Genomic DNA, 21,974 nt, shown 5'->3' with positions numbered 1-21,974 from the left:
CCAATCAGCGCTGTACTTTTAGCTTTGTCACAAGATCAGATTTAGTACAAGGATGGAACAGAATGATGCATTAGACTAGAATAGATGAATAATATCTCAACCTATTTATTATATTTCAAAAGAGATCATTTCCTCAAGACAAAATGTTTATAAACTGCACCAGTCAGATGCATATGGGGAATATTGCAATGTACAGTCATGTCAGCCTAAAAGTTATTAACGTTACAGTCCAGGTACTATTATTAATTACATTTCATGGAAACCGAGCTTACAAAATATCACATTTCAAAGATACTAAGATCTGTTGTTTTGTTGATATCTCTGTTTTGTTGGTATCTTTGTTAATTTTTACTATGTATTAAGTTAATCAAATTTCAATATGACCCCTCCCATTGGCTGTGGTGTCCCCCCATATGTAGAGAAATTTACAGTATGCTAACTTAGGGCCTGATTAAGACCTGTGTCTATTCGCTGCCTAGCGAGCAGGTAAACGCTGTCCCGCCACCTCCACCAAACGCACGCGCCCCCACCGAGTGATTCCCCGCACTATCATGCAGACGCATTATATTATTATATTCAATTATTTCAACGGTTTTTCCAGACTCCACTCTGAAAAGTAAGTCTATACTTACTTTTCAGATGGCTGCTATCCGCCAAATTGTCATCATGTGATGCCAGCCACCCATCCCAAGCAGGCATGGACACACCTGCATTCTGAGTGTTAAATTTGCCAAAGGCATTCGCTACGGGGATGGTAAGAACCCCCACCATCGGTACCAGGGACAAATTTGTCCCTGAAAGAACTGGTCTGAATTGGGCCCCTTACTCATTTCGTGACACAGTTGTTTATGAATTATATATTTACACTCAGCAAGTGGATGCAGAACCCACTCACAGGAAACAAAGAAGCACAATACATTTGCTTCATTTTTTTCATGTATATAGTTAGACAAGATATTTTTGTTACCCTAAAAAATACAAACTGTGTTTCGTAGACACAAACATCTGAAATATAAAAACTTTTAACTTTTTTTAATATAATTTTTTTTATTGTTTGCACTGTTGGCTGTCAGTGTCAGATGTCTGATGGTGCAATATGCCATTTCAGTCTATATTATATAATATATGTGAATAATACAAATGTAAATGGTCTCAAGGTTTTGAAGATAAAAAAGTTAGCATGTAATTATGTCCTGTTTTATGAAGCATTGGTCACTATAAAAGTATTACAGTCTACTAAATGGTGTTTCAGTCATATCACCTACCTTAATGATACCTTGACATGTTGCTAGAGGTAGACCAACCAAGCTGGTTCCATTTATGGACATGATTTGGTCTCCAATGCTGAGTTTCCCAGAACGTGCAGCAGGTCCTCCATTCATCATATTTGCCAGTATTACAGTGGGGAGTATTGAGCCCCATCCAGATTCCACAATAACCACTCCCAGTATTTCTCCCTTCAGCTTTTCCACCTGAAGCTGTTATTGTATGGATAAAATGTAAATGAGAAGCTACAGGAAACACTACAAAACCGGATGAAGAATTATGACAACATATTACCTCTTTGCAGTTTTCAGAATTAGAGAAGTGTATGAGATCATCATTATACATCTCTTGAGTATTTATTATGTCACTATATTCTTTTTGACTGAGGTCTTCTGGGTTGATCCCATTGGCTCGTAAAAATTCCTGGTACGCGACACTAAAAGCTTGGCCAATCGACTGTGCAATAAGCTGGGCCTATCAATAGAAAGAAGTTACATAATGCGTTAAGTATATTCAATGTGTCTCATTACTGATTAAAGATTCTACTATGGGATTTTTTTTTTTCACCTTAAAACATAATTACATAAATAAATAACCATTCAAGTGCCACAATCCCTATTTATAAATACTGTATTCTACATCCACTGTGTGGCACTGTGTTAAAACTTACAGAATATTGAAAATAAATTGACATCCTCCACAATAAGAGCCCCAATTGAAATCTGTGTGATAACGTTACATTTTGCACAAGGCATATTGTATCTAATAGAGTTTGACTCCTAAATGGAAAAAGGTGCTTGCTTGTAGATAAGAACATCACTACAGTCTATCACCGATACATCTACACTTGCTCGGCCAAATAATGTCAGTCCAAGCAACAAGATAGACCTGGGCAATCTCCTGCTGCCAGGCAAGAGAGCGTGTCTCAGTTGTTATTACACTGGTTAAGTCTTTTCAGCTGATTTAAGTAAATAAGACACTAATGACTAACAATTGAAAGTTTTACCCTGTCAAACTATACAAAAACACATTTTTTCCTTAATATAAATTAACAGTGTTTTGACATAGAGCGTGAATGATTAGTTAGTGACAGTACCTATTGCCATAATTATCAGGTGTCATTATTCCTCCTTGATCACAGATTAATTGCTCATTTTTATTTCTCTCACCTGTACTAAAGTAGTCACATACTTAATACAGAAAGAAAAGCTTTTTTTTTTTTTTTTTTTTACAAGAGAGAGCTGACAAGATGCCAGAGGCCTAATATTATATTGTGAATAGGATTGACCAGGGGTTAAATTGGGGGGAAAGCGGTGGAACTGAGTTCCACCACCTATAATAGTGAGGTGGAACTAGTGGCCATTCTAGCAGAAAAGCATTATAGTTTGCAGGGGGTACCAAAAACCTTACCACTGGCCCTGGATACGGTCATTAGGTCTACAGCAATTAGGTTGACAAGCATTGGGTCGACACGGGTTTAGGTCGACATGTGTCAAGGTTGACATGGGTCTAGGTCGACAGGTCATTATGTCGACACCATGTTGACCTTTTGACTGTTGACCTTGCCCATGTCGACCTAATGCTTGTGTCGACCTAATGACCTGTCGACCTGGACCCATGTCTACCTAGACCCATGTTGACCTTGACCCATGTCGACCTTGCTGCCTGTCGACCTAGTGGTGTTAGCCCAATGCTTGTTGACCTAGTTGTTGTAGACCAAACAATCCACACCCCCTGGCTCTGCCTAATGGAAGTAGGAGAGGGGGTGGGAATTAGGTGGCAGAGGGAAATGAGTTCCACCACCTTTCCAGGAGCACTGTAAGCCCTGGGAATGACCATAGGTTATCAAATATGGAGTCTTTAAAATGTATACCATTTTATAACTTGATAAATGGGCAAGAATTAAAAATAGTTAGTAGCCGTTCAATGTGTATTGACTTGGGGACCAGCTGTCTACACAATGGATGCATAAAATAAATAAATACAACTATTCAAAGTTATGGTAATTGGCATGCACATGGCACTAGCAATATCTGATCAAGCACCTTCTGGAAGAAGAAAAAATATGTTTAATATATCAGTAGTAGAGATTATGAAAGTCATTGACATCAGCCATCTACTAGTACTAATTAAGTCAATATATAAAGTATATGATTTAAAAAGTAAAAGAATACTATCTAATATATAAAATTGAAAACTTTTCCGTCTGTCTTTCTATACAAACCCACAGTTTACAAGCTAAGATCATGGCCAAGGCAATGAAATCGAAATTAATTTGTTAATTTTTAAATTAATTAAAAACCATAATTTTTGTTGTACACTCATCGTGGAGCCTCACGGCATATGGGTAGGGCCTCGGATTGAGCGTTTTGTGTGTAATGTCTATTATCGAAGATAGTGCTTTAGCAGGCTTTGCCAGCATTCTCAGATCTTTGACTATACCAAATTATGCTTGGCAATTAGAGGTTGTATGTAAACAAACTTTGTTGCCAATATTTCTTCAGAAAGGCCTGGTGGAAAGACTTCCCGGAAGAAGGGAATAAAGTAATAGAAAGATTCACACACATAGGAAAGTCACTGAGAGTATTACCTTCTGCAATGTTGCAAGAGGTGCACTTCCGCACAGGGGCGGATCCAGGATAAAATGACAGGGGGGGCACCATGATAAAAAAGGGTTTGGGTGTGGGAGGGGCGGTGTTAGTGGTGCCAGTGTACATGTTAAGAGAGCAGCAGGAGAGGGTGGGAATGGAATAAAAAATAGGCCCTGGCATTTAAAGTACGCAGGCCCACCATGGCGACAAAAGTGAAGGATGTAGTTGTGCGCGCGCCAAAGGCGCGCTCCGGAAAAGGGTGTGTGGCCAATCAACAGGGGGCGTGTCAACACCATATACAACTTCTACACATTATGCAACAAAATACTAGACCCCATTATACTTGCCCCTTACACATGATGCCAAATGGAATGAGCCAAAATTGACATAATGCCACATGGATTGAGCCAAAATTCAAATAATGCCACATGGATTGTGTCAAAATTCACATAATGCCACACGGATTGAGCCAAATGCATAAAATGCCACACGGATTGAGCCAAAATTCACATAATGCCACCCGGATTGAGCCAAAATTCACATAATGCCACACGGATTGAGCCAAAATTCACATAATGGCACACGGATTGAGCCAAAATTCACATAATGCCACACGGATTGAGCCAAATGCATAAAATGCCACATGAATTGAGCCAAAATTCACATAATGCCACATGGATTGAGCCAAAATTCACATAATGCCACACGGATTGAGCCAAAATTCATATAATGCCACACGGATTGAGCCAAAATTCACATAATGCAACACGGATTGGGAAAAAATTCACATAATGCCACACGGATTGAGACAAAATTCCCATAATACCACATGGATTGAGCCAAAATTCACATAATGCCACAAGGATTGAGACAAAATTCACATAATGCCACACAGATTAAGCCAAAATTCACAATACACTTCATAAACAGGGACATTGTCCACCAAAGGCTCGCATTAAACATTTACACCATAATGTCCATTACACGTTAAGTTACACGCCATTATGTCCATTATGTGTTATGCCAAACACCATAATGCCTATTAAAAATTATGCTACATAAGTGCTGCTTCTCTACATGCTCATTGCCAAGGGTTCCATGCTCATTGCCAGAGGTTCCATGCTCATTGCCATGTGGGATTACATGCTCATTGCCAAGGGGGAATACATGCTCGTGGTAAATGGGGGACAGCAGAAGTGATAGCCACAGATAGTGGCAGAGCCTGGCTGTATTCAGAGCACTGCAGGTACTGGCTATTTGAAATAATACCACTTTCACACCAGAAAATGCATTCCCAGGTTGGCCCCTTTTACACCAGCCTAGTCCCTGCATTTTCTGGTGTGAGGGGGAGAGAAAACCACCCCTCCCCCCTTTAACCAGTTATCTCATTTAACCGGCTATATCTTCGGAACCAACTGACCCATTTACATGAGACAAGTATTATATTGAAGAACTTTTGAGTGGGCTTTGAATGATTTTGGTCCAGTGAAACTGGAACGTTTGGTTCCAGAGTAATCTGCCCTCAAAGAACATGAGCAGCCATGAAATTACATTTAAAAAATAAAAAAATCGGTTTACACGCAATATCTCTGGAACCGATTGACCGATTTGGACCAGCCTGGTATCATATTGAAGGCCCAGCGATTTGGAATTGAAAGAAATCAACCACAAGCTTCTGTGATGCCAGGGCGGGAACTGGCAGCCGTCGGAACCGGGTGGGGGTCGGAATTGACGGGTCCCATATTATCCTATGGGGAAAAAAGGTTACAGGTTTGCCAGGCGATATCTCCGGTTCCCGGGGGGCTAGAGACACGGGGCTGGGCTCGTTGGAAAGCCCTGGTCCTCAGCTACAAAATAAATGACAGGGGGGCACGTGCCCGGGTGCCCCCCCCCCCTGAATCCGCCACTGCTTCCGCACATTACACAGAACCTATATTCCGCAGGGCCAATGGAAATATATGACACAAGAGGAAGAGGGCATATGCCCAAAATGTAAAGCACCAAATGCACTTTTTAAACACAATTTTTGGGAATGCCCAAAAATCAAGCGATATTGGTATAAGGTAATAAATTAGGTACTTGTTTTCTAGCACGGCCACAATGATCATAATCGCGTTCATTGGGGGTAAAATCGGGGCCACGATTTCCCCATAGAGAACAATGTTAAATGCCTCAATTTACCCGCGATGACCACGATTTCCCATAGGAAACAATGTGAAATGGCTCAATTTACCCAAATTATCATAGGAACAATGGTAAATGGGCCAAAAACACCCCTGAACATTGAAATGTCCCCCCAAAAGTAGTTTACGCCACCACGTGATCAACGTGAACCCGAAGCGTGGCGAGCGCAGAGAGCCCGCGAGGGGCGGCGGTACGCGTCCTCCGACCTTTTCATACCCCTACTATCCACTAGGGCGTGGAGTTGAGAATAGAATAGTGTGGCGAGCGCAGCGAGCGGATGCGGATACCTGTGAAGCCCGCGAAGGGACGCATTTACCTGTGAAGGTATCCACGTCCCCTCGCGGGGCTCGCTGCGCTCGCCACGCTTCGGGCTCGGTGGCTCGCTGCGCTCGCCACACTATTCTATTCTCAACTCCACGCCCTAGTGGATAGTGGGGGTATGAAAAGGTCGGAGGACGCGTACCGCTGCGCTCGCCACGCTTCGGGTTCACGTTGATCGCGGGGTGGCGTAAACTACTTTTGGGGGTACATTTCACTGGTCAGGGTTTTTTTGGGGGGGTTCTGGCCCATTTACCATTCTTCCCTATGATGATTTGGGTAAATTGACCCATTTAACATTGTTTCCTATGGGAAATCGGGGTCATCGCGGGTAAATTGAGGCATTTAACATTGTTCCCTATGGGGAAATCGCGGCCATCGCGGGTGGACCACTTAAGCATTTTTAGGCGCACACGACGCGACCGACCCGATTTTTCACTGTTTTCAATGCATTTCAATGGAAAAATCGGGGGCGTCGCAGGCCACTAAAATTACCCCCGATGGCCAAGATTTGTGGCCGTGCTAGGAAACAAGTACCATAAATTATATAAATCACATTTTCCGACTGCATGTGGGACTTGACTATAGGGCACTTTTATGGGCAGAATTCTCTGTTTGGGACCTAAGTGATCATAGAAGAGATTTAATTCCAATTCTAACGATAATCGTAACACTTGCAAAAAAAACAATACTGAGAAACTGGACAATTAAAGCCCCCCCAGATTAGATTCTATGAGAAATAGTTTAATGAAAACCCTGTTTATGGAAAAATATAATGCGGCAGTGGAGCCAGAGATAGGAGGAAAGAGATTCTATAATAGATGGGGAATTTTCATTGAAACGCTAGATTCACAAATCCAACACCAAATTACAGGCCCCTGTAAGGGAACTAAGTGGTATAGAAGACTAATAGAATAAAGAGAGATGTCAAGTAAAAATGGTGTAATAGAGGTATAGCTCCGAGGAAAAAAAAAAGAAAAGGAAAAAAAAGAACAGTAAAGACCCAGAGGTAGGAAGGAAGAAACAAAGAACAGAAATCCTATCCTAACCCCCCCCCCCCCCTTTTTGTATGTGTTTTGTAATGGTATGGAATATGTATCACGTTTGACATTTGCATGTATTGTATGATGTTAAATGTGCCCTTTTATGTGAAAAAGTAATAAAAAAAAAAAAAAAAGAAATGATTTTCACAATGTTCTATTGTTTTGAAAAGATTGTGAAATTTTACATACAAGCTTGAATTTGTTTTTTTTTCTTTTGATTTAGAAATATGTTAGCAGTTGTGCAATTTTATATTTCATTCCAAATATTATCTTCCTTAATATATAATTGCTCTTTTCTGAATGAAGTTGAAAAATGTCACCAAAGAAAAGAGCTAGATTTGGTGAAAATAAAAACAATTCCACAAGGAATAAAATCTTAGCAGCAAATAAACAATCCTCTTGGACAGTGGAATCTCAAAAACAGAGATTTAGAAGACTGAAACGCCTGCTCATGCTGTTGCAAGTGTTGAGGAACCTCCAGAAGAAAGATTTGCTAGGCTGTATAACATTTTGCATGCTTTTTTAAACGATGTTATTTATACGATGTGTTTAATATTTCAATTGATTTTTGTAAACAAACATTCTTAAAATCCCGCGCAATGCCGGGTACTCCAGCTAGTATTATAATAAAACAAAATCTCGTCATTTTGGTGGAGCTCTTGAATCAGTTATGGGTCTAATTATTTTCTGATATTACCTCTTGACATCCTCCACACATCCTACATAGTAGGTGTTGCTATTGCAGCATGAGGGATTTATTTAAGAAGATTCTTGGCTATTTAAAAAGTCACAGGGATTGCTAAGCTCACTTATGGCACTGGTTGGCTGCAGTGAGAGTACATTATCTCATCGGTACCTACATGTGCATTTGAACTTGAAACCCAACTCAGGTTTTCAGTTACAAATTCATAAAAAAAAAACTAACTTTGTTCTTTGTTTTTAAACTTTATTTTAATTATATTTTTTTATGTTGGGTACTTTCAAACAATACCATCCTGAGAAGTCACTAAGAATCAGTGGTTGTTTTAACTTTTAAATTTGTCTTTTAAGTTAATGATAAATACAGATCTATATATCCAATCGAGGTACAACAGAGCAAAAAAAATCAAATATTATTAACCCTTTGAGTGCCAAAATCTGTGGGAGAGATGTTCAAAATATCTGCTAAAAAAGCCAGCGTCACTCATATTTGTTCTATAAATTCAAATAAAAAATGTTTTGTTAAAAAAAGATTATATTTCCTATGTAAATGGTAAACATTACAGCTCATAAATAAAAATGTTTGCTTGGCAATTTTTAACACTTCAATTTTGACAAATTCGATTGGCACTCAAAGGGTTAAATAATGACTGCTCCAACAGCCCAATTAACCATGTAATAGCTCACCGATACCACTTTCAGACATGTGATCTGGTATGACCCTCCACTTTTAAATGCCGGGTCATTTTGCCGGGTGTAATCTGACCCCTTTTCACACTAAGCAGCAAATTGCCGGGTTACAAATGTCAACCCAGTAATTGGCTGAATTATACCAGCATTTCTTCAGTGTGAAGGGGTCAACCGGGCTCGCAAATACAGGATTGCCCACCCTGGTAGAGACCAGGTTCAGAAACCATGGATTTAAGACTCGGGTTGACCCTTTCATGCTGAACAAATTACCGGGTAGAACTGCTTCGCCTGGTCATTTGATGTTCAGGGGTATAAAATGCAAAATCTAATAGATCACTACTGTATATTTATTGGCCTACAGCTCAAGATTTGAGTACATTTTCTTGGCAAGCTAGCACAGAAGATTTATTATTGGGGACAATTTAAACTCTTCCATTTAAACTCCACCAATTGAAAATATTATTCTTAGTGGTATGTATTTATTATACTCTATGTGCCTATAATTTATTTTAAATCGCAATTTGCTATTATTTTTTTAAATTAATGACAGATATTAATTAAATGTTTTCAGTGTTACTTTATATGTGTCTTTTCTAAGTGTTATTTTTTTGCCATGCTAACATCCTCTAGTTAGCAATAATGCAGTGCTAGTATATTATATTTTAAATGTCTGGTCTATAAAACATTGGTCATACATGACAGAATCTCCACGATGCATGTATCTTGCATGCTATTACTTTATATTTCCATATTTATTTTCATCTCAGAAATAAAATCCATCAGGTTGGGGGGGGGATGTTCTGGGTGTTCTGCTGCATGCTCAAATAGTAACTGCATGAGCCTGTGCTATTTTATATCAGCATTTGAAGCTTCACTTAATTCTAATCTTCGATTTTCGGGTGTTCTGGAAGGAAACGATGGCACATATACAGAACAATGCCCTTCTTAATGACAATTTTTTCATTAACCAGTTTTCCAATAGTAAACCATTACATCTATTGCTCTTCCCTTGACATTTAACTCTGCTGGGATTAAATAGTATGCACTGAGATTCATAGATTTCCGCAGCACTCTAAAAGATGATCATTCATTTATTGCAGTGATTCCAATGTCAATATGTTTTTCCCTTGCATTCATTGAAAAATCTAATGAGTATTATATTAACTTCTGTAGCCTAAAGAGTCACATACACTGCAGGATTCTGCAAACAGTGGCAGAGCCTTATTATTCTTATTGATGTAATGTTTTCCTTCTTTGGCATAGCTGATGTGTCCCTCGGGGTATGGAGATTATCTCCACACAACACATTTTGTGACTGCAGGCAGAAGGAATACATCCATATAGAGAAAACAAAATATAATTGGTATACTGTAGAGCAGATAGAGGTTTTCATAATGAAATGAGTTATATTAAGAATAATCTTGTGGAATGGGGAGTGGAGAGAGCTCACAAAGTCAAATATTTTCAACTGAAAACTAAATTCATTGATATATAGTAAGAGCTGCGTTCTAGAACCTCAGATTAAGGATTTCAGAGTGACCCATACAGTAGGCAATAAACACAGCAATGGGATTTTTATTAGTTATGCTTGGCGAAACCCCATTATTTATTTATTTGATTGTTTGTATATTAAGGTGCATTAGTTCATTATGGTGAGTGTTGAGCCCCTGTATTTGTATTTATTAGAGCACGTGGTCACAGGCCACTGCACCCCAACCTGGGAATGGCAAGTGCGGTGGTACTCTGTATGAATCTATCTTAATCTTAAAATTAAATATATATTCATGTGCTATAAGCACATGAATAAAAATAGCATGCCCCTTCACAGAAAAAAATTCCTGATTTTTTTACACCAAAATTTAAAAAAAAAACCTTTTAGTTTAAAAGTTCACATTCCAGTTCTCCATGAAAAGATGGAGAATTGCTACACAGAGAGACACGGCGAAAATCACTTTGAAAGACGGCGAAAATATCACATTGAATAGGGTGGTTCACTTTTGGAGAGCAAAATGCTCCTTCCAACGCGAAAATAGCACAAACTCGCCATAAAACACAGCAAATTTTTCTCATTGAATACTGCCCTTGGTGTGTCACGTACCATGAAACTTAACTAGCATCAGTCACAAATGTTGCATATCAAATGAATCAGCACAGTCCTGGTGCATCCTAGTCGCATTATGTGGAGCAAAAAAGGTGCCTGTCACAAAGCAGAGTTGCATGGCGCCAGGCATGTAATGGTGCATGGCTTATTGAGGCTAGAACTATGAGTTTAAAGATAGAATGTCTATTTGGCAAGGCTTGCTCTAGAATTTGCAAAAAGTGTTGGCCTGCTGATCTCCTTTGCATTCAATATCACCACCACTATGATGATTTTATCCCCTGTAGTAATAGTTTATTATTGATATTGCTACAGTATGCAACTAAATTGGCCTTAAACTGACATCATGACCGGAAATAGTTTTGCAGGGAGGATGATGAACTAAGTTTGTGTTGGGATTGGAATAACCAAAGACCAAGGATCTGCTGGCAAAACAAAGCATGGTATGTTGGGTATATTTGAGGATTTAGCTATTTTTAATTAAAAACACTGTTTTAGAGATGAATTTTGTATACAATACCAACAGAAGCTCACACTTTAAAAAGAGAACACCAGCATAGTACAGTAGCTACATTAGTAGTGAGGGAGGAAGCAACAAAACAAAAAAAGTCTAGCTAGAGAGTGGAAAGTCTTAAAACATAAATTCTAACTTTGCCATGATCAGCCTCACAAACAGTCCAAATATATAATTTATTTCTCAGGAAATAAAGCACTGTATGGATATGGGAACATGAACTGTGGAAGAACTCCCTCAGTGAATGGGGGCATTGGCTTCATGATGACAGCTGTCAGTTTGGCACAAGGGTCACACATAAATTAATCTATAAATGCTAGCTAGAGAGACACTGGATGGCTGTAGACAGAAGGAGGTTGGCGAGACAGAAGGAGGCTGGCTCTGGAGATACTGGGTGACTGGATAGGCTGAAAGAGGCTGACTGTGTGTTTGAGAGACAAGGGGCTGGCTGGAGAAACACTCTGTCGCTGGCGAGACATGTTGACTGGCTGAGGAAACACTAAGTAGACACTTGGTGGCTGGAGAGATGGTAGAAGACTGGTTGGGGAGACACTGATTAACTGTAGAGACAGAAGTAGGCTGGTTGGGGAGACAGTGTGGCCGGTGAGACAAGATGGCTATTATGGAGATACTGGTTGGTTAGAGAGAAAAAAGAAATCTGGCTGGGGAGACACTAGGTGGCTGGCTGGATAGACAGACAATAGGTTGATGGAGAGACAAATGGAGGCTGGCTGGGAATACCCTTTGGGGGCTTAAGAGACAAGGCAGCTGGCTGGGGAGACTTTGAGTATTGCAAAAGACATAAGGAGGCTGGCTGGGTAGATATTGAGTATTGGGAAAGAAATAAGGAGGCTACCTGGGGAGACAATGGGTGAATGTAGAGACAAGGTGGCTAACAGGGGAGACACTTGGTGGCTGGAGAAACAAGGAATCTGGCATGGGAGACACTGGATGGCTGTAGAGATACAGGGTGGCAGAAGAGACAGAGGCAGGCTGGTTGGGGAGAGACTGTGGCTACAGAGATAGAACAAAGCTGGCAGGACTGACACTGGGTGACTGGGGAGACACTGAGTGCCTGAAGAGTTAAAGGGATGTTAACCGCATAACCGCATACCCATTTGACAACCTTTCAGGATAATTAGCAGAAGCTGTATTACTACTGTAGCTGTTCTGACAGTGATTTGTATATAGATGTATTCAGAGGAGTGGTAACATGCAAGCAAAAACAATTGAAATCCTAATTGAAGGAGTATGAGTTTAATGCCAGACTTCCACTGATACTTAAAGCTTCACACTAAAGTTAGATCACTATATCAATTAGCCTATAGATTTAAGTAAATACTATAAGTAAGGCAGATAAAATGATTTATTATTGGGGACAATTTACACTCCACCATTTAAACACCAACAATTGCAAAGATTTATCTGCTTTTTACATATATATATATATATATATATATATATATATATATATATATATATATATATATATATATATATATATATATACAGGTCGAGTATCCCGTATCCGAATATCCGTTATCCGAATTATTCCGAAATACGGACATTCCAGAAAGTGAAAAAAAAAATTTTTTTTGCTAAAAACTCACTGGGGACATCTGTAACAGCCCTACTGAGGACATGATATGTAACTGGCACTATATATGTACAAGACAATGATTGCTTGGCATTCAAATTCAGTGCTGAGATAGTACACACATTTTGTTTCACGTTTTGAAACCTTGTTTTTTGAACAAATAAAATATATTTGTGTGTATTTTATGTGGTAATAAAATATATTTGTGTGTATATTATGTGTTTATACAGCATAAATGCAAGATACTTCAAAATACATCATTGAAATATTAAACTATTCCGAAATACGGTATAATCCGTTATCCAAAATTCTCCTGGTCCCGAGCATTTTGGATACGGGATACTCAACCTGTATATATATATATATATATATATATATATATATATATATATATATATATATATATATATATATATATATATATATATATACTTAGTGGTATGCATTGATTATATTGTATATGCTAATAATTCATTTTGAATAGCATTTAGCAGTTTGTTTTTAGAGAGAAAGATGGAGGCTGGTTGAAGAGACAAGGGGGATGGCAGGGGAGACCCTGATGTCAGGAGAGACAGAAGGATGCTGGCTGGGGAGACACTGTGTGGCTGGAGAAACAGAGGGAGGTTGAGTGGGGAGACACTGGTTACTTAGAAACATAGAAACATAGAATTTGAGGGCAAATAAGAACCACTTGGCCCATCTAGTCTGCCCCCTGGTTGGCTGAAGAGACAGAAGTACTGTAGGCAGGCTTTGGAGACAATTGGTGGCTGACGGGACAAGATGGCTGATTGGGGAGACACTAGTTGGCTGGAGAGACAGAAGGAGGCTGGCTGGGAAGACACTAGGTGGCTGGAGAGAAAGAAGGAGGTTGATTTTGAGACACTGGTTGGCTGAAAAGACTGGAAGGGATGACATTGGCTGTCTGAATAGAGGAGGGAGGCTGGGGAGATACTGGGTGGCTGGAGAGATATAAGTAGGCTGGCTAAGGAGATACGGTGGCTGGAGAGACAAGAGGGTGGCAGAGGAGACACTGGGTGACTGGCAGGCCCGGATTTCACACTAGGCCCGTGAGGCATGGGCCTAGGGGCGGCACATTTTATGGGCAGCAGCAGGCAGCCAGGCTGCTTGTGTGTTACTCACAGTCAGACAGGGTGACCTGAGGTGGCAGCACTGGGATCGGATGGCTGAGCGGAGCAATTGGATGGCCGAATGGAGAGGGCAGCGACGCCGATGTTAGCAGCAGCGTCGCTTGTCAGTCACTTGCCGCTGCCCACTAGGAGTCGCACATACTGTAAATGACTGCTATGGTCCCACCGCGGCAGCGTCCCTTACGGCTCCTGATTCTCCACTCGCCTACTGGCTGCTGTGTCAATGGGAGTGCAGGGGCGCCAAGTGTGCTTCTGCTTCCAAACACAGCCCTGCTTCAGCCTCCTCCGAGTCTGTCCTCACCTCCTCCAGCCCACGGCTGCAGTCTTCCTCTTCCCCACACTGCTCCACGGCCCGCGGCGGCAGTCTCCCCCGCCCCCCTACTCCTTTCTGGCCCGCGGGCACAGTCTCCCCCCACCCCTTGCTCACAACTCTAATGTGGGTGAGAGCCGGTCCCAGGATCCCCCCGGTGTTTCTGTAAAGCTGAACGAGTCTGAAGTTAGAGGAGATAATGTGGCCTCCTCCAGGATACCTCCCTCCAGGTAACTGCTCTCCTCCTCTCTTCTGCTCATGATGCACATTAGATGTATAATGTACAGTATGTATGTGTGTGTGTGTGTGTGTGTGTGTGTGTGTGTATATATATTATAAGCTTAAATGCATTGATCAATTCATGAACTAAAACCCCATTATTTATTTGATTAATTGTATACTAAGGTGAGTTAGCTCATTATGGAGAGGGATTAATTTTTAATTAACCTTTGTTACTGTGATCATAGCTTTCTCTTTCACCCCAGATGAGCTAATTTATCTGTAACCTGTGACAGCTGCCCCTTTAATTCTAAGTCAGGTGTTGTGTTAGGTGACTGCCTCATCTTTAAAAGCCATAAGGCACTTGGCAGGTGAGCTTTAAACCAGGAAAAAACACATGTCCACTTTAGCTATGATGTGTCAGCAGTTGGCAGGCTCTTGAGAGACAATTGTTAGTGTAGGACTTGCAGTGAAATGGGGTCCCTTGGCGATGGGCTGCAAGCTTAAATCCATTGATCAATTCATGAACTAAAACCCCATTATTTATTTGATTAATTGTATACTAAGGTGAGTTAGCTCATTATGGAGAGTGTTGAGTCCCTGTATTTGTATATACGCCGGTGCCAGCACAAAACGGATATAGAAGACTTGCGGTGGGGCACTCGTGGCAATTGTAGAGAAGCTTCTCTACAATTGCCACGAGTGCCCCACCACAAGTCTACTATATATATATATATATATATATATATATATATATATATATATATATATATAAGTTGCAGTCCAGGATGAAGGTGTAACTGTGTTTTCCCCAGTGATTATTCTCCACATTATTTTGATTGGACATTAAGTTGCTGACTATACTAAGGTGTGCTGTCCATTCGGTTGTCATATTTGTTTTTGTAAAAATACATATGTATGTATGTATATTCATTTTAATAATGAATATGTTAAAATAGGGGGGGGGGGCGGCCGAAAGTGTTGTGCCTAGGGGCGACATGACCGCTAAATTCGCCCCTGGTGACTCGAGAGACATAAGGAGGTTGCCTGGGGGGACAAAAAGGCTGGCTAGAGAGAGAGAAGGATGGTGGCGGAGGAGACAGTGGATGGCTGGAGAGACAAGAGGCAGACAGAGGAGACAATGGGTGGTTAGATAGACAGAGGGATGCTGGTTGGGGACAATGTTTCCAGGCACCTGGTATTAACATGGATGTTATTACTACCCTTTCATTAATGTATATATAAAAGAATTCTGTTTACGTTGCTATATGTTCAGTGGAGCTTACAATGTAATTTCCCTGCTATAGTTAAACAGACACATGAGGGTCAATTTAATCATAAAGCAATTAAAATGCTAGTATCTGTTTACACCCTGGGAGAAAAGGCAGGCTCAACAGCAAGTTTGAACGGCTTTCAGCTCAAAGTCGCCCAGTGTGTATGGCCCGGCAATGAGCGGTAAGCACTGCTGCGCGCTCCCGCATCATCACTGGGAAAGCCGCTCATCTGCCGGTATTAACAGCTGATGAGTGGCTTTGAGGATGGCTTTGCATTGCGCTGCGCTATGCAAAGCCGCCCTCCCCCTGCTGACGGCGCCGTGCAGGGGAATGCAGCTTAGTGTGTATGCACTGAGCGGCTTTCCCCACAGAGATGATAGCTATCCATACATGCTGGGCATAATCAACCAGTGTATAAGGACCTTCAGAGCTACGCTGAAGCAGTGATTCTAAAGTCATACTTACAAGGGTTACCATACAACAGTGGTGTCAGAATCATGGCCCTCCAGCTGTTGTGGAACTGCACATCCCAGCATGTCCTGCTACATATTTTATATAATGGATTGCTAAAACTGTGGCAGGGCATGCTGGGACGTGTAGTTCCACCACAGCTGGAGGGCCATGAGTTTGACACCACTGCCATACAAATATGGAATGTGAATTTAAACTAAAATTACTGTTCTAAAACTATGCAGGATTGCAATGAAAACACAGGTCTCCCTACATCATTTCATTAGACACATTGAAATTGCTTTTGTGTATTTCCAATTTGCAGGGGCATCTAGTGTGCTGCTGAATTTATAACCTGTATTTGAACTTATTATTTTACAGAGTTAATCAAGTATTATTTTGCATTCATTTTTGTCACAATAATATATAAAGGACATACAGTAATATGTACTTTTAAAATATCAGTTGTAGTCAAAACAGGATCCCATTTGTACCTGAATGATGTGACTGACCCTTATATTTTATTAAAGCTGACACGCATCTGCATGTAGGACATTCTCAGGTGCTGGGCCACTCCAGGTAGCAGACATTAAAGAATGTATCAAATATATCAAAGATACTGTTGTCTTGAGAGCTTCTACAGTAGGCTCCTTTGATGTCCACCAGTGCTACAAAGTGGAGCTTAGCAGCAGGAGGACTTTACTAGACCTGATTTCCCCAAAAGCAAGTAAGAGAAAGCTTTAGATCTGAAAATGGATACATATGAGTAATGTGAATAAAGTATATCTAAAATAAATTAATAGATAGTTTCTTTCAATAATCTGTTTCCTGCTGAAATCCTGTAAGTATATGAAATTAAGGAAGGGCCTTATTCAGAGACGAGTGCTAGTTTTGACACTGTTGCCTCTATGTATACAGCGCCACTGTACCAAAATGGGCAGACATAATACATACAGCAGGAGCAAGTTTCATCTTTGCTCCTTTGGTCATGGCTAGCCATGGCTAGCCATGGCTATTCTATTGTTCACAGCTGCAATTCAATACGTATTGCAGCTGAGAACAATAGAATAGCCATGGCTAGCCATGGCCAAAGGAGCAAAGATGAAACTTGCTCCTACTGTACTACATAATACATAATATCAGACAGTTACTCAGCATGTCCAGCAAAATCACGCTGATGGGGCCACTGAAGCTGCATCTGATGCAGTCACTGGCTTTCGCATGCCTTTCTCCAGTGCTATCCCCTCAACATCCCCAAATGACTGACATCCCTGGGCCAGATGTGCACATGTGGAAACTGACCCCTCGCATATACAAATCATCAATATCACAACAACTTAAATCTCTGAATCATGCCCAAAATTGCAGAAACATTTATGATGAAGAATAGAAAGGATTTGAAAATGACAGTATTTAGCTGACATTGGCAGTTTAAGGTTCTAAGGGTTTTTTTTTTAATTAAGCACCAAAAGTCCTCTCTCCAATAGTTTTAAGTAATATATTCCAAAATTAATTTTTCTGAATAGGGGGCACTGCCGACGTCAGACACAGTTAAGTATGTAAAGAATAGTCGCAAACGTGTCACAGAAGTGGATGCAGGATCATACGCACAATTCTTTTCTGTGACCATACCCTGACAGAGAATATGAACCTACTGTAGCATTGTAAATTTCAACAGCGTGACTAATGGTTTCTTCTAAAGATGCACTAAGTGTTTTTTGAGGCTCTAAGGAAGCGCAAGTGCCATTGTGCCAATGCATATATTAAAATTAAGCATGACAGGACTTGCTGAAACCTGTAGTGTGATGGAAAGTTTATATATTGGGGCTCGTTGATCAATAAGTTTAAAAACTCATTGTGTATTATAAATGGTGCTCCAGGCAATCAGCTACTTACTATTAAGTGGCTTAAAAATGATAGGAGAATCTCTCCATATATACATTTACTATTTAATATGGGGCAAAAACTTACATCTTCTGATTCAAACACATGGCAGATCATCTTATACTGCTTCTTTCCTTCCTGAGTACCCGGTGTAGTTTCTATACAATCTTGAGATGCAGATCTTGGCATCCGACGTCTTGCCATCAAGACAACAATGTTTCCAATGTCGGCAATGTATGAGATTGTCCTCAGTGCATGGTCCATCATTGTTTCCTGTATATAGAGAATACTGTAAATCACAAGAACTATTTTCAGCAATCAAACTTATACACTGGTAATATCAATCAACAAATGTAGCTATTAGAGCTTATCAACAAAATATCAAGCCTGAAGCAAAATCTGGTAGCACCACAAAGCTAGGATAATTAAATAAGTAGCATTAATATACATTAAAAAATATTAAGCCTATAAAGAGGTGGCAGTGGGAAGGACTGTATGGCAGTACGGCTTCTGATTGGACCTCCCTCGAACACCTACCTTTTGTAGCTATTTCAGAGGTACTGCAGTGTCTAGATCAGGCATGTCCAACGTTGGCCCTCCAGATGTTTTTAAACTACACATCCCAGCATGCTTTGCAATAGTTTTAGCATTCTCTAATAGCAAAACTGTTACAAAGCATGCTGGGATGTGTAGTTTCACAACATCTGGAGGGCTAATGTTGGACATGTCTGGTCTAGATGTACCTGAATCCTGCAGCATTTTCAGAACCTATGGATGTTGGTTTAGGCAACATCAGCAGTTTGATAGGGTGTTAGTCCACATGAAGCATAACTCAACCAGGTAGAAGGTTTATAAAGCGTAAGGTTTATTGTACAGTTAAATGCAGTATAACAATAGGTAGAGTATATACAGATGCAGTCAGGAGCATATGGAGGATGCTGGGGGATAGTATACGTAATATAACCTTGAATGACAGTGGCACTAATATGACCTGTGGTGGTGATATACTATAGCTGACTAATAGGGTCTTATCCAATGTGCTGCCTCTGTTATAGAATTGGATGAGTACACTATTTAAATGTTATAGGGGGTATTTGGCATGTGATCTTCCTTTATGTCCTGTCTGTTATTTTGTCAGCTTGGTGGGAGTTGGAGGTAAAGAACAGCATCTTCCTGCACAGATGAGGTGCGTTCTCCTACATTGGGTAGGCGCATTTCATCCTACTTGGGTCAGCAGTCCCACCTAACCTTGTGGGGCTCTGTGTGTGTGTTATTGGTATAGAAATTGGGGACCTTTCATAACTCTGCAGTTGTAGATAGGGCAAAAAGCCCATTCATATGATGTTTGTAGACGTCTTGTGTAAAGTTAAATGGCTTCACATATTAGTAGGCCGTTCCTTCTTCAGCCATCATCCTATTTTATTTAAATAATAAAGCTGACCAATTTCCTGCCACGTCTGTCTTGTGGAATTAATTATATTACGAAGTTTTACACAAAGTTTGGGCTATGATTATGCAGTATGACTTTCAGGCAGAAGTCATCATTAACAGCTAGAGCATTTAATCATGTGCGTCATTTAATGGCTCACTCAATGACATCAATGTCTGACAAAGGGTGTGCCTAGTCCAATCATGAATCCTATGTATGAACACTTATGCATGTTCCTCTGGCTTCCCACCAGTACCTAAGGGCTGTGCCTGGCCCTTGAAAGGGGGTGTGGCCAACTCAGGGAGGTGTGGCCAGGCATCTTCCTTACTAGCGCCTTAAAAAATATACCACGGGAAGGGGTGTACCAGTGGCTAATCAGAGAGGCAGATTGGGGTGTGTCAAGTGTGATCACTTCCCCCTCAGCACATAGGGCCTTATTCTGGTTCACTTTTCTCAAATGGACAAAACCATGTACACTGCAGGTGGATTAGATGTAACATGTGCAGAGAGAATTAGATTTGGGTGAGTTATTTTGTTTCTGTGCAGGAAAAATACTGACTCTTTTTTTTACACTGCAATATAGTTCTCACTTTGAATTAAAACCTCATCCAAATCTAATTCTCTCTGCACCAATTACATTTGCCCCATCTGAGGCGCACATGGTTTTGTCCATTTGAGAAGGAATTTGCCTCTAAGAGTGAACCAGAATAAGGCCCATAGTGCAGGGAGAGAGATAACTGACTTCAGCAGCCTCTTTTTTTCCTAGCCCAGTGCTCTGTCTGCAGTGGGGAGGGAGGACTTCTTCTCTCTCCATGCCACTGCAGGTTACGTTACATAAGGGATAGAAAGGATGGGCAGACTCATGCAAGGAGCCCTGGTAAAGAGTAACCATACCCCTCCACCACCACCCTTGGCAGCCCTGCTTCCTATTGCCTTTGTTCAGCCTACATAAGTGACGGGGCCACTAACATTTTACCTTCTTTTTCTTATATTAGAAAATCTAAGACAGCCATATTACATACAGTACAACTACTTAAAAATTCTGAAACATTTTCCCTAAATTTGTCTATACAGCCATACAGGAAGTGTACGCTGAGAAGGTGCACTAAGTACTTTGCTGAAGAGAGCCATATCTGGAACGCTGGTATATCGTACAATCTTTCCTGAAGTGAACTATTTTGTTTTTGCTTTAAAAAGTTTTCTATTTCTTTAGCAGAGCTAAAATTAGTTTTACACTGGAAGCTATGACTTTCACATTCCTATTTATTTATGTGAGGCACCCTGCCACAGTGTAGATGTGGAGATTATGCGGCTGGGAAATGTCCTATCTCTCTGTGCCATGCAGGTATAAATCACTGTGTTATCTCTCGCACAGCCCCCACTGCTTTTAGTTTCATTGAGTTTGCTGACTGTGGCCTTCATGTCACTTTGATGTGCTCTATTTCAGTATTAAGAGATGTTTAGAACAGTGATATTCATGTACTGGCAAATATGTAGAGATTATGGGACTACTTATATGAAACCAAATATATTTATACAATTCAGTGTGTGGAGATAAGGTATACTATGTGACTAGGTGAAGGTAATAGTACAGTATGATGAAAATAACTACATTTTGTCCTGACAGATACATTGAAATGTAAGTGAGAGATAGGTAAATATACACTAAGGGCCGTATTCAATGCGAAAACAGGGGACCCTCGCTGTTTAACCCCCACACCGGCCTGTCACCCTAGTTAATGTTTCGGGGGAACCCTCGTTGTCAGATGACGCCGAGGATTCCCCCAAACAGCGAGGCTTGCGGCTAATGCAGGGAGCCTGCTGCATTTAGCAGCGATCCTCACTGGCTTAGCGCATGCCGTTTCCCTGTTGCTGCAAAAACCCAGCGACGTGGACATGGCCTGTGCAGGGGATTAGTTGCATATTGACAGTCACAGCTCATAAAATTAATTGAATATAACCCAATATACACAACAAAAGTGTTGCTATTGCGTGCATTTAATTAAGTGAGTGGGGTGCCACGGTGCGCTTGCCACAAGTTTGCCAGCCAGGATCAAATTATTTATGATCAATGTGGTAGGCAAAACCAGTGCTGGTGGCTGTCAGTGGTACCATATTTGTATTTTTGTTTATGACTGGAGTACCGCCTCACCCCGAAAGTATCTTAGGACATCGGCATCCTGCGGTTGCACCTTGGGAGGGCACCCGCCAACATATCTCCCTTCTTTTTTCCCAAGCCAGCCCCCTGCCTTTTCCAGAC

At 40.8% G+C, this 21,974-nt stretch overlaps 1 protein-coding gene across 5 annotated transcripts in view; it reads right to left on the bottom strand.

Annotated features, from left to right (window-relative positions):
• The window catches only part of APBA2 (amyloid beta precursor protein binding family A member 2), a 378,680-nt gene that overhangs the window by 57,884 nt on the left and 298,822 nt on the right, over positions 1–21,974 (bottom strand). For all 5 annotated transcript variants that reach the window (XM_083183774.1, XM_083183772.1, XM_083183771.1 and 2 more), the window contains 3 exons: positions 18,373–18,558; positions 1,561–1,740; positions 1,266–1,478 (listed from right to left, as the gene is read on the bottom strand). In XM_083183774.1, the coding sequence (XP_083039900.1) occupies positions 1,266–1,478; positions 1,561–1,740; positions 18,373–18,558 (579 nt within the window). The remainder of the gene's footprint in view (positions 1–1,265; positions 1,479–1,560; positions 1,741–18,372; positions 18,559–21,974) is intronic.

This window comes from Crinia signifera, chromosome 4, assembly GCF_055691185.1.
Source record: "Crinia signifera chromosome 4, ASM5569118v1, whole genome shotgun sequence".
NCBI lineage: Eukaryota > Metazoa > Chordata > Amphibia > Anura > Myobatrachidae > Crinia > Crinia signifera.
This window is presented reverse-complemented; position numbering and strand designations above follow the sequence as displayed.